General features: G+C 43.7%; 1 protein-coding gene across 1 annotated transcript in view; it reads left to right on the forward strand.

Annotated features, from left to right (window-relative positions):
* The window catches only part of LOC122928997 (sacsin-like), a 42,958-nt gene that overhangs the window by 15,168 nt on the left and 14,558 nt on the right, over positions 1-13,232 (forward strand). Inside the window, 6 exon segments of the mRNA XM_044282395.1 lie at positions 870-952; positions 1,983-2,094; positions 2,750-2,896; positions 5,206-5,812; positions 5,814-6,596; positions 8,259-8,347. Coding sequence (XP_044138330.1) covers positions 870-952; positions 1,983-2,094; positions 2,750-2,896; positions 5,206-5,812; positions 5,814-6,596; positions 8,259-8,347 — 1,821 coding nt within the window.

Genomic DNA, 13,232 nt, shown 5'->3' on the forward strand with positions numbered 1-13,232 from the left:
CAACTCACATAGAATCCTCCCCTCTGCCTGTGATATAATCATGGTACACAATGGTTAACATAATGTTCACAGGCAGAAACATACACAATGTCTTCTGTCCTGGAGACAACTGAGGTGTAATTCAATTATCTCTCAGGACAAAGGGAAATCGCCAATACACACGGGAAGACAATAGGACAGACATCACTACTTAAATATACAAGGTCCCACCCTTTATAGTACACATAGACATTTAACATCCCAAAATGGCACGAATTAGACCAGGGGTTCAAAAGTTAGTAAAAGTCTCTTTGGCCTGGCTGTACTCCAAGGACAGAGGCCAGACTCCATTAGCCACATGGTAGCAAAAGACAGCAAAATACCTAAACTTATATAACTATGCAGCTATTGCATAAAACAGGTACATTCAACATGGGACCGTAATTACATGGTAAGAGGCTGGCAAGTAGTCCTCTCCAAGTACTTGTGGCAAACTCAAAATGTCACACTATTAGATCGGTTGGGATCCCCCATTGATCACAAGCGATCGGGCCCCCTGAAATGAATGGAGCTACAGCACTCTGCCGCTCCTGCCCATCCATTCATCCCTATTGGAGTTCTGGAGACAGTCTAGTACAGTGCCCGGCTGTTTACACAACTCCCATGCCCAACCTGCCGTATCATTGGTTTCAGGGGGGACCTGAGTGTACAGGGTCTCCGTTCTTACGATCGTGGGGGTCCCAGCGGTAGGAACCAGACGATAAAATAGTAATTCCCCTATCCTGTAGATAGGAGATAGCTTCTCACAACTGGAATACCACATGCTGTGTACAATGGATTGTGACCATTGGTGATAACAATTTTATATAATTTTATTTTTATTTTTTCAGATTTTTTTCAAAGAGCTCCTCCGTTCCTCATCCAGCTCCAGAATATTTTGAGAAAATATCCAGATGGAGGACAAATCCTTAAAGTATGATTGTATTTCTTCTTATAGTATGTTTCAACTAAAGATATACAGGGAAGGTATCCAGAATGATATCACTTGCTCCTTAAAGGGGTATTCTTATATTAGACATTGATGGAACATCAATAGGTTATATCGTAAATGCCTGATAGATGCAGGTTTCAGCTCTAGGACTGCTGTGCATGAGGGACCACATGTCCATTCATCCCCCGCCTGGATGCAGCTTGGAGGCCGTCTCACTAGGCAGGACAGGGTGAGGAGCCTACGTTCTGGAGATACCTGCACCTATTAGACACTTATGGCATATTCTATAGATATGCCCAAATTTTCAAGATGGGAAAAGAGGCCCGCGGCTAATGTCCGTGACTGGCAATAATGCCGATTGCAGACATTGCAGCCTTTAGATGCCGTGGTCAAGTATGATCGCTGCATCTAAAGGGTGAAAACCTCAGCAGCCCGTGCGGCGATCGGGGATGGTGGTAATTAATTCTAATAGGCTGGGTCTCTCTGAAGAGACCTAGCGTACTAGAGCTGCAATTCCTATGTTGGCCAGCAGGTGGCATGCCAACATAGGAAATTAGCAATCTATGGTATTAACCACTAGTCCTTCTGGTATCAACTTTCAGGGAGCGGAAGTTGGTGCCAGGGTTAAGGGTCCATTCCCACGTCTGTGGTGTATTGCGGATCCGCAATACACCGGGCCGCACATGGCCGGCACTAAATAGAGACATGCGCTATTTTTTTGTGGAGCTGTGGACCGGAAGTTCGGGGCCGTGCTCCGGAAATGCGAATGCGGAGAGCACATAGTGTGCTCTCCGCATCCATTCCGTCCCCCATAGAGAATGAATGGGTCCGCACAATTGCGGAACAGGAGCGGACCACACTTGCAGACGCGTGAATTGAGCCTAAGTTTGGGATCTTTTTCACAGCGTTTTGTAGACAGGGTCATTGTAGATTGTATGTCTCCCTGTCAGAATTTTTCCTCTTCAGAACTTTATCCAATAAATATTCTGTAAAATATTTCATCATTTTCCAGGAGTTGATACAGAATGCTGATGACGCTAAAGCCACTGAAGTCACTTTTATTTATGACGAAAGGGAAAATGGGACGGATACTCTGTATGCGAAGGACAAGCATGTCATCCAAGGTATCTTATTACACCAGTAGGACATCTTAAATATAGGAAAGCTGATTGTATTCCTGTATATCAATATATATTGCTCATTGAAGTCAATGGGGGTTTATAAGATTTGTACCTATGAAACTGGCTGATCTGTTGGCAGCTGAAGCCATCTGTGTTGGTCCCATGTTCATATGTGCTCACATTGCTGAGAAAAATTATGTTTTAATATATGCTAATGAGCCTCTAGGAGCAACGGGGGCGTTACCATTACACCTAGAGGCTCTGCTCTCTGTGTAACTGCCACGCCCTCTCCACTTTGACAGGACCAGGCAGTGAAAACATAATCACATCTGGCCCTTTAAATCAAAGTGGAGACGGTGCAGCAGTTGCAAAGAGAGCAGAGCCTCTAGGTGTAATGGTAACGCCCCCGTTGCTCCTAGAGGCTCATTTGCATATATAAAAACATCATGTTTCTCAGCGATGCGGGCACATATGAACATGGGACCAACACAGACGCCTTCAGCTGCCGAGTGCACATGTAACAGGTCAGCCAGTGTCATAGGGACAAATCTGCTGACAGATGGGCTTTAAAGGTTCCCCTCTCAAAATCCTGTCCAGCAAAAAAAAATTTTTCTGACTAGGTGATAGTTTTAAAGTCTTGTATCTCTTCTTGTTACAGGTCCGTCTCTTCTGGTGTACAATAATGAGATGTTCAGTGACCGCGATTGGGAAGGAATCCAGAGACCCGGAAATAGTATCAAACGCAAAGACCCCGACACTGTTGGGAGATTTGGTCTGGGCTTCAACTCTGTATATCACATGACAGGTTAGTCTGAGATCTATTCCATGTGTAACCGTAAAACATTGTTTTCTGATGGATGAAAATGTTAAAGGGGTTTTCCAGGACTTCAGGATAGGCCTGTCTTCAGGATAGGTCATCAGTATCAGCTTGGTGAGGGTCTGACTCTCTGCACCCCCTCGATCGGCTATTTCCGCAGCCTCCCGCACAGCAAACTATACAGTGGATGGAGCTGGAAGCAGAAGGCCTTGTCTATGTAGTGGCCATGGTAAGGTACAGCAACTCCCTTTCATCCACTGTATAGTTCTGGCTTCGGTGGCTACCTGACGTTGATATCGAAGTCCCAGGAGAAGTGTACGAGTGATCCCACTGCTACCTTCCTGTATAAACAATACCATCCATACAAATCAAGCTGTACAGTCAATATATGAGGACCATATAATGGCTCCATACAACCTCTGACTTGTGCTGAGCAACAATATGACCTCCACAGATCTGTGTTGGCACATATTGTATCTACCTATTATTTTTTTTTTATTATGCCGATAAAAAACATGTAAAAAATTCAACCATAAAAATATAATCTCACCTAGCAATATTAATCCTCTCAAAAACCTGCCTCTCCCAAAGAAATCAAGACAAGAGAATGGGGGGAAAAACACATCAATAATGTCATGTACGGTAGGGAACAGTCAGCTGTAAGCTCCACCGGCACCACTGTTCCTATGTACTTGGACAATCCACCTTAAATGACGGCCCCCAACTTGGCGACGGACCCTAACTTAACTAAGTGCAGGAGCCTAGACAAAATAGGGTAGACAGACTGACTGACAAAAACAGAACCAGAAGATAAAATGTCAAATAACAGGCAGGTTCTAACATGCAAAATATAATTGGCTGTCAAAGCCAAGGTCAAATTCAAAGCAGAAATCAAGATCCAGGAGTTCCAAAATGTGCAAACGCTAGTGAGGGAATGAAGACCAATCACAGGCACCTGTACCCATTACCTACTAAGGTGATGCTGGCCCATGGGCCAACCAACCCAACTGTCAGCGGGACTAGTTTACACAGTAACAGAACGACCCCAGCTTTGCCAGAACAGAGAGGCCGGGTTTGACGAGCCGGAACACAGCAGGTACGTACATGACAAATACATTTTTCTTGCCCTCCATCCCTAGATAGTGACCATAGTCAAGGATTCCATAAATCAAAAACCATTTCAAAATTCCCTTTTTGCCAAAAGCCCCCTCACCCCTTCGATAAATATCATGGTTTTCCATGTTGAGTCAGTGTGATAGTTTCTTGAGATCCACAATTACATTATCAACACTTTAGCCACAAAGCCTTCCCTGATTGTAGCTGGACTAACCAGTTTAGTGGTGTGTAAATAGGATTCAATAGCCGGTAAAAATAACATAGGGACAAAAGGAACCTCTGTCTGATACATGTCTGTTACCTCCCACCAGTATCGGTGACACTTAGGGAATTTCCAAAGGAGTTGCATCAGATCAGCAGAGGTGCAAATCCAGTGGGGACACCTATGTGACTTTCCCTTGTGACTCTTAAGGCCCTATTAGACAACCCGATTTTCAGACCTATTATCTGGTATAAGTGTTCATACGAATGCGTGTTCCTGATAATTGGTTCGTATAATCGAGCAGCCAATCACCTGAAGAAAGAGCAAATGCTCGTTCATCGGCTGGCGGGCGTCTTTTACATCAGGATGAATGATGCCCGATTATCGGCAGCACATCCCTAGATGTGCTCCTGATAATGAATACCACTGAATGAGGGAACGACAAATCATTCCTCCTTCATTTACTTTGCATTTGCCTGTGTAATAATGAGCTCCGATGGTGCAGTTTGTAGTATTTTAATGCATTGGAACTGTGTTTTAGACTGACAGATGCCTATGAGACCCACCCCCGAGGGCTGGTCCTCATATTCCTCTGTAGCTGGCAAGCCTGCCACAGCAGCCATCTAGGGAAGCCGATGGTGTAAGAGAGGGAGCCCCCTCTCTTTGTAAACCCCTTAGATGCAGCGGTTAACATTGACCGCAGCATCTAAGGAATTAAACCACTGACATCTGAGTTTTCAGCGATACAGCAGGGGCCTGGATGTTGGTAGCAGCCAAGACACACATCTTCTGTGCCCGCCTGATCAGCACACCATACTATTACATCAGGGGTTGGGAAGTCACTTCCTGATGTGTTGTACATGTACGGCAAGCGTCAATAAGGGGTTTTCTGGAGTTTTCATTCTGATGTCTGTTTTTGTTACATAGGTAATCTGAAGATTTACATATATTCTGTGGCTTTATTGTTTTTATCGTACAGATTATCCAGCCATCTTCAGTGGAAAACATATTGGAATTCTGGATCCACAAGAAAATATATTCCACAGAGGAGGTCGTTTATGGAACATTGCAAAAAAAGATCAGTTTGCAGAAGATTTGAAGAACCAATTTCAGCCATTGAAGAGTGTGTTGGAGACACTTGGTCTAGACAGTTGGAAGGAAATCCTTGATTCTGGCTGTTTAAACGGAACTCTCTTTTGCTTCCCTCTTCGACTTTGCCCATCTGAGATATCTGATAACATATATACCGGGGAAAGGGTTGAAGAACTCTTTGAGTCTTTCATGAAAGATTCTCATATTGCCCTTCTTTTTCTTCGTCATATTTCAAGCATTTCTTTGAAAAAAATTGGAAAGGATGGAGTAACGAAGACTCTTCTCAGCGTTACCGTATCTTCTGAAAAGTTACTAGAAGCGGAGCCGGCTGGAATTGCCATAGAAACACATTGTAAAGTTATTTCACTAAAGTACATGGATAACACAAAGGAAGAATGTAAATGGTTGGTGACCACCAGCAACGACCAAGGGAGTTTCTTTCCAGAACTGACTGAGCTGAGCAACAAACTAAGCAACAAAGCTGTCCTTGACCTGGCAGAATATGGATTTATTTGGAGGGCGTCTGAATTGCATTCTCCCACTTCCAGACAAGGAAGAAAACCAAACTGGACTTCCATGCCTTATCAATGGATGTTTCGATCTCACAGACGACAGGAGAAGCTTGAAGTGGCCTGAAACTGACCAACAGCATGATGATGGTGCTAAATGGAACCAGATCTTGGTAGAACAAGTCTTGCCTTTAATTTATACCCAGGCAGTAAAAAATGGCATTTCTTTAGTCAAGACGTCAAAAATTACAGTAGATATGACATACGGAATTTGGCCAGATCCTGAAAAAACTGCACACAAATCCAGATGGCATGGTATCGTAAAAAAGATTGCCATCTACCTCGAAAATGAGAGAGTTCTGCAAACAACGGATAGAACGCAATGGATAACTGCAAGTGAAGCTGTTTTCCTGATGATGGATGATATGGAAATGCACGCTTGTTTAGAGGAATTGCTTCTCCTTGTAAAAGTTCCTCTAGTTAAAGTTCCTGGTCATGTTTTTAAGATTCTTCAGCTGGCTAAGAAGGCCACTTCAGATCTGAATATTGTATCTCCACGCTTTGTGAGGAGCCTGTTACAGAAGAAGAATGCGTGGCTTCACTTTCCAACAGAGAAGAAATTGTTGCTTCTGAAATACGTAATCAGTGATGGACAACATGACGCTCTACTGAATCTGGAACTACTGCCATTATCTGATGGATCATTCACATGCTTCCAAAATACAGCGTTCAATGGCATTGTATACATTGACAGCAAAAAGATTCCAAGGTGAGTGAGTTTGTGCACATTTGATATTAGCATCTCTATAAATGAAACATCACTTTTGATTATAATTTAAATTGTCAGCCATAGTCCAACCACCGGACCACTACAGATGTCACTCAGAGGAGAGGGGGTGTGGAGCAGCTCAATGCAGCGAACACTTCACTGTGAAGCTCCATATCCTGGGAATTTGCTGGAGAAGCACCTGGCAGAATAAAACTTCATATTCAGACTTCTCCTAATAATAAAAAGCCCAACAAAAAGGGTCATATATAGATCTTATATATGGACTCCCCCGAGTCAACAATTTCCCAGTACGCGTGCTTCAAACACTGTCAGGCAATGGAGAATGCAAAGCACAATGCCCCAGATCTCTTAAAAATAGTTTTTTTTATTAAAGGGGTTGTCTCATCTGAGACAATGGGGACATATCACTAGGATATGCCCCCATTGTCTGATAGGTGCGGTTCCCACCGCTGGGATCTGCACCTATATCGAGAACGCAGCTGGCCAAGGTGGTGGCTGGATGATTCCGGTCTGGCCACCATCAAGCACTCTCTCTATTGAAGTGAATGAGAGCGCACCGTACATGACCAGCCACCTCTCCTATTCACTTCTATGAGCCTGATGGTAATAGTCAAGCCAGCGCTCAGCTATTTTCGGCGGCCCCATAGAAATGCAGTGCACCCTCCACCACTTTCAGGGCTCCATTTAGGAGAGAGTTGCTAATTTCAATGGGGCTGTGTACATGAGCGAAGTTTTTCCATGTTATAATGGAAAATAATAAAATCTACAGAACACCGAACCCAAACTTCAGTGAAGAAGTCCGGGTTCGGGTATGGGTACCACATTCAGTTTATCACGCGTGTGCAAAACGCATTAAACCGCTTTGCACTCGCGCAGAAAAAACTGAACAAGGCAACGCAATCGCAGACAAAACTGACTGAAATTGCGTGCGCACTCGCGCGGGTTTGCCACAACGCATCCGGCCCCAATCCGCGACGCCCGTGTGAAAGAGGCCTAAGCCTTCTCTCCAGGCTCAAAAACGGCTGCAGATACACAACACTTAGACATTGTGACAGGCGCTGCATGCTGGGGGAGTGCAGCTTTCCTCTGTGTTACAAACGTGCATAAAGAGTACATTCACACACGTTTTAGTCACATTTTTTTAGCACTTTTGCATTTTTTGCAACTGTGCGTTTGGTGCATAAACAAAAAAACCGCCAGCTTCAGATGTTTCCTAGCTGAAAGTCTGTGAGACAAGCATGCGTTTCTTTGCTGCTGCCATTTTTTTTTACCAATCTAGTGGCATTTTTGGGCTCTGCTTCGAAATGCTGTGTTTATTGGAAAAAAACAAAAGATTTTTAGGCATTTTTTTTTTTTAAAGGATTTTTTCAGGTATTTTTCCATCTCTTTTTTGTTAAGATAAAAACACTATCCACACACTTGTTATGAAAAAAAAGTCACTGGTAAACTGGTAAAAAAAAAAAACGACAGAGAAAATGTGTGTGTGTCTGTGTGAAGGAGCCGTAAAACAAGCAGGAGTGTGGAGTGTAACTATGGACAAGTTTTGATGGGGGTAAAAACACATTAAAACAACAAAAGTGTAAACGTAAACCTAATAAAGTAAGCTGTTACACTTAATTCATTTTACCTAATTTTTGGCAGAACCTTATTACCCGGGCTCGCAGACAGATTTATTCCAGAAGACCTACCTGATGATCTACATTTGTTCTTCGTGAATACTGGAAAGTCAAGTAAGTACTTTTTATACAGTTTAAAACCAGCCTTTTTTTTAGGTGATGGCTGACACCCCGCACCCCTGGAAATCAGTAGCTCTGTTGCCGGAAATTGGCGTTGGAGCTACACAGAACCGTCCACATTGGTTGTGGATTGAGCTCGCTGCTACTGAAGTCAATAGGAGCAGCGCTGTAGTAGCGAGCTTCCTCCAATACAAGGTTGATGGTGCTTTGAATAGTAGGTCCGGTGGCGATATCTGGTGATGGAGCTACACATAACAGCTGATCGTGGGGGTGCAGGGTATCGAGCCCCCACCGATCACCTACAGTTGGCCTATCCTATGCATAGTATGTAGACAGCGCTGCTTTTTCAAGATATTGGCCGTCCTTTTTCACCGATGTTCCTGGAAACCACACAATGTCCTTCAGAACAACGCAGGTTCCAATATCCATCCACACTGCTCAGGGTTACCCATGACCATAGCTCCCACTCTGGATCTTCTGACCTTCACTCTCAAAAAAAGGAAACCAGCAAAGATCCCAATAATGAAACAAAGACAATTTATTGCACTCACCAAATGTAAAAACACAAGGGGGTCATTTATTAAGATCAGCGTTTTAGGCCATCCCTTAAAAAAGTTGGAAAACATCTTTAAAGTTGTCCAGGGCCAAAAACGTATTTTGTTAGTTGGCAAATAGGATTTTATAAAGTTACTAATTTAGGCTACTTTCACACTAGCGTTCATGGGTCCGTTCGTGAGCTCCGTTTGAAGGAGCTCACGAGCGGACCCAAACGCCTCCGTCCAGCCCTGATGCAGTCTGAATGGAGCGGATCCGCTCAGACTGCATCAGTCTGGCGGCGTTCAGCCTCCGCTCCGCTCGCCTCCGCACGGACAGGCGGACAGCTGAACGCTGCTTGCAGCGTTCAGCTGTCCGCCTGGCCGTGCGGAGGCGAGCGGATCCGTTCAGACTTACAATGTAAGTCAATGGGAACGGATCCGCTTGAAGATGTCACCATATGGCTCAATCTTCAAGCGGATCCGTCCCCCATTGACTTTACATTGAAAGTCTGAACGGATCCGCTCAGGCTGCTTTCACACTTAGAATTTTTTCTAAGTTATTAATGCAGACGGATCCGTACTGAACGGAGCCTCCGTCTGCATTAATATGATCGGATCCGTTCAGAACGGATCCGCCCGAACGCAAGTGTGAAAGTAGCCTTAGTAAAATTATGAATGCTGCACCATTCTCCAGATAACGCAAAACCTCTACTTCCACATTTTTTTCCGCACTATATTACGTTTTATTAGATCATCTTTGCTGACCAACAAAATAACTTTTTTGTCTTTGGACAACCCCTTTAAGGCTGAATTGACAGTTTTGCAGTTTTGATTAACTTTTAGGTTGCCCGTACACGTTCAGGTTTTCTGATGCTATGTTGAAGCTAAATCCAGGTATGGATCATGAAGGAGTATATGGCATTAAGGCCAGATACTGTACCATTTCTCCTCTGTTTTAAATCCACCTCTGGTTTTATTTTCAAAAACAGCATTAGAAGACCTGATCAAAACCTGATTGTGCTTAGGCAGCCTCGGGGGCGGAACACAAGAGGATACAAAGGAAAAGCACATGCTACGTTTCCACAGTTGGAAATTGGCAAATTGGTTTGCTGGAGGTTGATTGCCCCTGATCTAAAGCAGTAAGTGCAGTGACCCTGGAGCAGAGGATGGCAGGAGAGGCAGTGGCTATGATGGTGGTAGTAGTAGTATTCAGTTCATGGTGGCAGTCCTCAGGCTCTCCCTGGCCCTTCAGTGATAAGAGGGCGCACCCTTTTTCCCTTAGGGCACACACTGGTATTGGGGCTCCTGCTTGTTAGTAGTTGGGGTGCCGTTGATGGTTGATTGTTGGCAGGGTGTGAGGCAGCAGGGCAGGGGCCGGTGGACGGATGGTGTCAATAACTAGGCCTTTTTAGTTGCAATAAATCGTCTCTCTTTACTGAATAATAGAAGTAGTATAACATATTGCAGCAAAGGCAGAGTTGCAGAGTATATCACAGTGCAGTCTTTCCCAGTAGCTGTGTATAGGCAGCGAAACAGTTTTGCAATCTTTCTAAGATAACCAGAGGCATTCAGTCCCGTTCTTGTTAAGCCCCTGGGCTGCTGGGTGTAGTTTCAAGCTACATATTGCCATTCCATCTCAAAGTGTAGTGGGCCCTAAGGCAATATACCCTTTCCACAGCAGTAGAGTCTCAATGCCATATACGAGCAAATACCTTGTTGTCAGAGGTACTGTGGTAGCAAAGTTGCTTCTCTTGCAGCTTTCACATCACAGATTAAGGTTCTCTGGACTAGGACCTAGTTCTCAGGAGCTTGCACATGAAGGTCTTCTCCCTTGCTATGCTCAGACTAGACTCCTCTCTAATCAGGGGGTGGGCAAAGTCAATCACCCTGTTAACCTAACCTATTCTGCCAGTATCAACCATATATTGCCCATCCCTTGATATTGGGTGTATGCAGATCACTGAATCACAACCCTCAGTAGCATTAAATTAACCTCTTTAGAAATAATTAACCTTTTGCAGTAGTCCTCTGGGGTACTGCATAAGGGTATTTTTAGCTATACAATATTAAGGTATTATAATGCAGGGGATAGAAACCCAGTATGTTACCTGTCTTAACCGCTTTGCACACCCTGAAGTACGAGAATTGTATGGAGTGTATTCAGGCGCTGAGCCTGCTACATACACTGCAGGTGCCAACTGTGTTACACAGCTGACACTTATATGCTGTGACCAAGATTATAAATAACCACTGTCCCTTAACTGAGGTTCTTTCCTAAATGCTGTGGTCAATATCGACTGCAGTGTCTGAGCAGTTAGAAGAAGGGGGCTCCTTCTGCCCCCTGATTACCCATGGTTATGAGTGCTTGTCATGGCAGTCAGGGGCCTTCTGAGGCTCCTAGGCCTGCCATGTTAAGATTCCGAATACGCCAGTGCAAGGCTCTCTGATTCATATCTTCTGGCATTGTAGTAAACTCAGACAGGTCTGGGAGTCAGTCCACAGAACCATTGCCTCAATCTTTCCATTTTCCATACGAAATACCCCTGGTTTCTTTTTGCTATTCCTCTCTGATTTGCCTACTCGTCTGCTCAGTAAGTCAATCTTGCGTCATTTGGTTAGTGCTGCTCGGGCCTGCATACCAGCAAGATGGAAGTCCCCCTCCCCACCTTCTGTAGATCTTTGGGTTCACAAGGTGGAAGACATCCGGAGAATGGAGGAACAGACAGCTCTCTTGAGAAACACCCACGAGGCCTTCATTACCTCTTGGTCCCCGTGGTTCCAGGACACCCCAGAATATCGGGCCTTGCTGGCCTAATAGAGACACCCCCCCCCCCCTCTCCTTTTTTTTTTTTACTCTTCTTTCTTCGACCGATTTAATTTTCTACATGTGTCTCACCTTTCCTACTGTTCTAGTCTGCCCCCCCTCTAGTGTCCAGTTGTTGTCTGTCACCCCCTTGCCCATAGTATATTTGCGTTTCGGCATGTTTGTGATTATGTGAAGATCTGACGCTCTGTTAGATAAGAAATACCATCTTGTTTACATTCGCCTATCTGATATTTATACTGATATATGTAGACTGGTCATTCCTTGATGAACAAGATATAATGTACTGTATATGTTATTCAAGTGGCCTCCCAACATTTCTATTTGTCACCCACCATCTTTATTGAGAGGCCAGACTATTGTATTCACATTTTCTAATTTTCCTAAATAAAGAATAAAAGAATAAAAAGTAAAGATTCAGATTACGCCCTGTCGCTGGGTGCAATAAAATGGCACATGTTCAAGTACTTTAAGAAGACAAAAAAAATACAAAAAAAAGGTTAAAAAAGAAAAAAACTAATGTTAAAAATGAAAACAAAACCATCACTCTAGCTGCCTAAGCCCGCCCAGCCTTATCTGCAGAAAAGCAGGAAGTGAACAGCAGAGTGACTGCAGGTGAGGCTGAATAAGCGAGATGAGAATACCCCTTTTTAATAAAAGTAAACATAATTTCCCATCTAAAAATGTTTCAACTTATATACTGCATTATTTATCATGCAATGTGAATGCCAGAAAAAAAAAATCCCAGTGCCAGAAATGAAGCTTTATTGGTAACCTTGCCTCTTCAAAAAACTGAATAGAAATGATTAAGAAGTTGCTTGTGGTCCCATGTGCTGTTTTGTTTCTGGGTTCGGGGGCTGACAAAAACAGATGATCGGTGGGGATGCCAGATTTTTGTTCCCCCCTTCCCACTCCAATGTGATATTGATGACCTATCCAGAAGATAGGTCATCAATATCTACAAGCTGGGAAACCCTTTTAAGGACACGGTGTGGTTCAGTATTTAACCACAAAATGCAGTACAATCTGCAGACAGCAGATGTTATAGAGCAGGAGGAACTGAGCAGATTTATATATAGTTTTATTGGAAAAGATTTAGTAATTTATACATTTAAAGTGTAACTGCCATTTCACTACCAAAAATGAAATTCCTAACATATGTGATGCTGAAGGGAAGATATTAATGAAGCTGCATTTTTCAGCTAATTTTACCTTTCCGATGTCTGTATTCAGCCCTTAGCAACCATATTTCTCTGTGCCTCTATTTCAGCAACTTCCTAAGATGGCCTCTGCTGCACTTTCTGTGATGATTTTTGCCCTTTCTTTAGGCCAACCTGTATTTCCCTTAAACATAGAAAGTGTCGGCAGATAAGAACCATTTGGCCCATCTAGTCTGCCCAATATACTAAATACTATGGATAGCCCCTGGCCCTATCTTATATGAAGGATGGCCTCATGCCTATCCCATGCATGCTTAAACTCCGTCACTGTATTTGCAGCTACCACTTCTGCAGGAAGG

This window comes from Bufo gargarizans, chromosome 2, assembly GCF_014858855.1.
Source record: "Bufo gargarizans isolate SCDJY-AF-19 chromosome 2, ASM1485885v1, whole genome shotgun sequence".
NCBI classification, from domain to species: domain Eukaryota; kingdom Metazoa; phylum Chordata; class Amphibia; order Anura; family Bufonidae; genus Bufo; species Bufo gargarizans.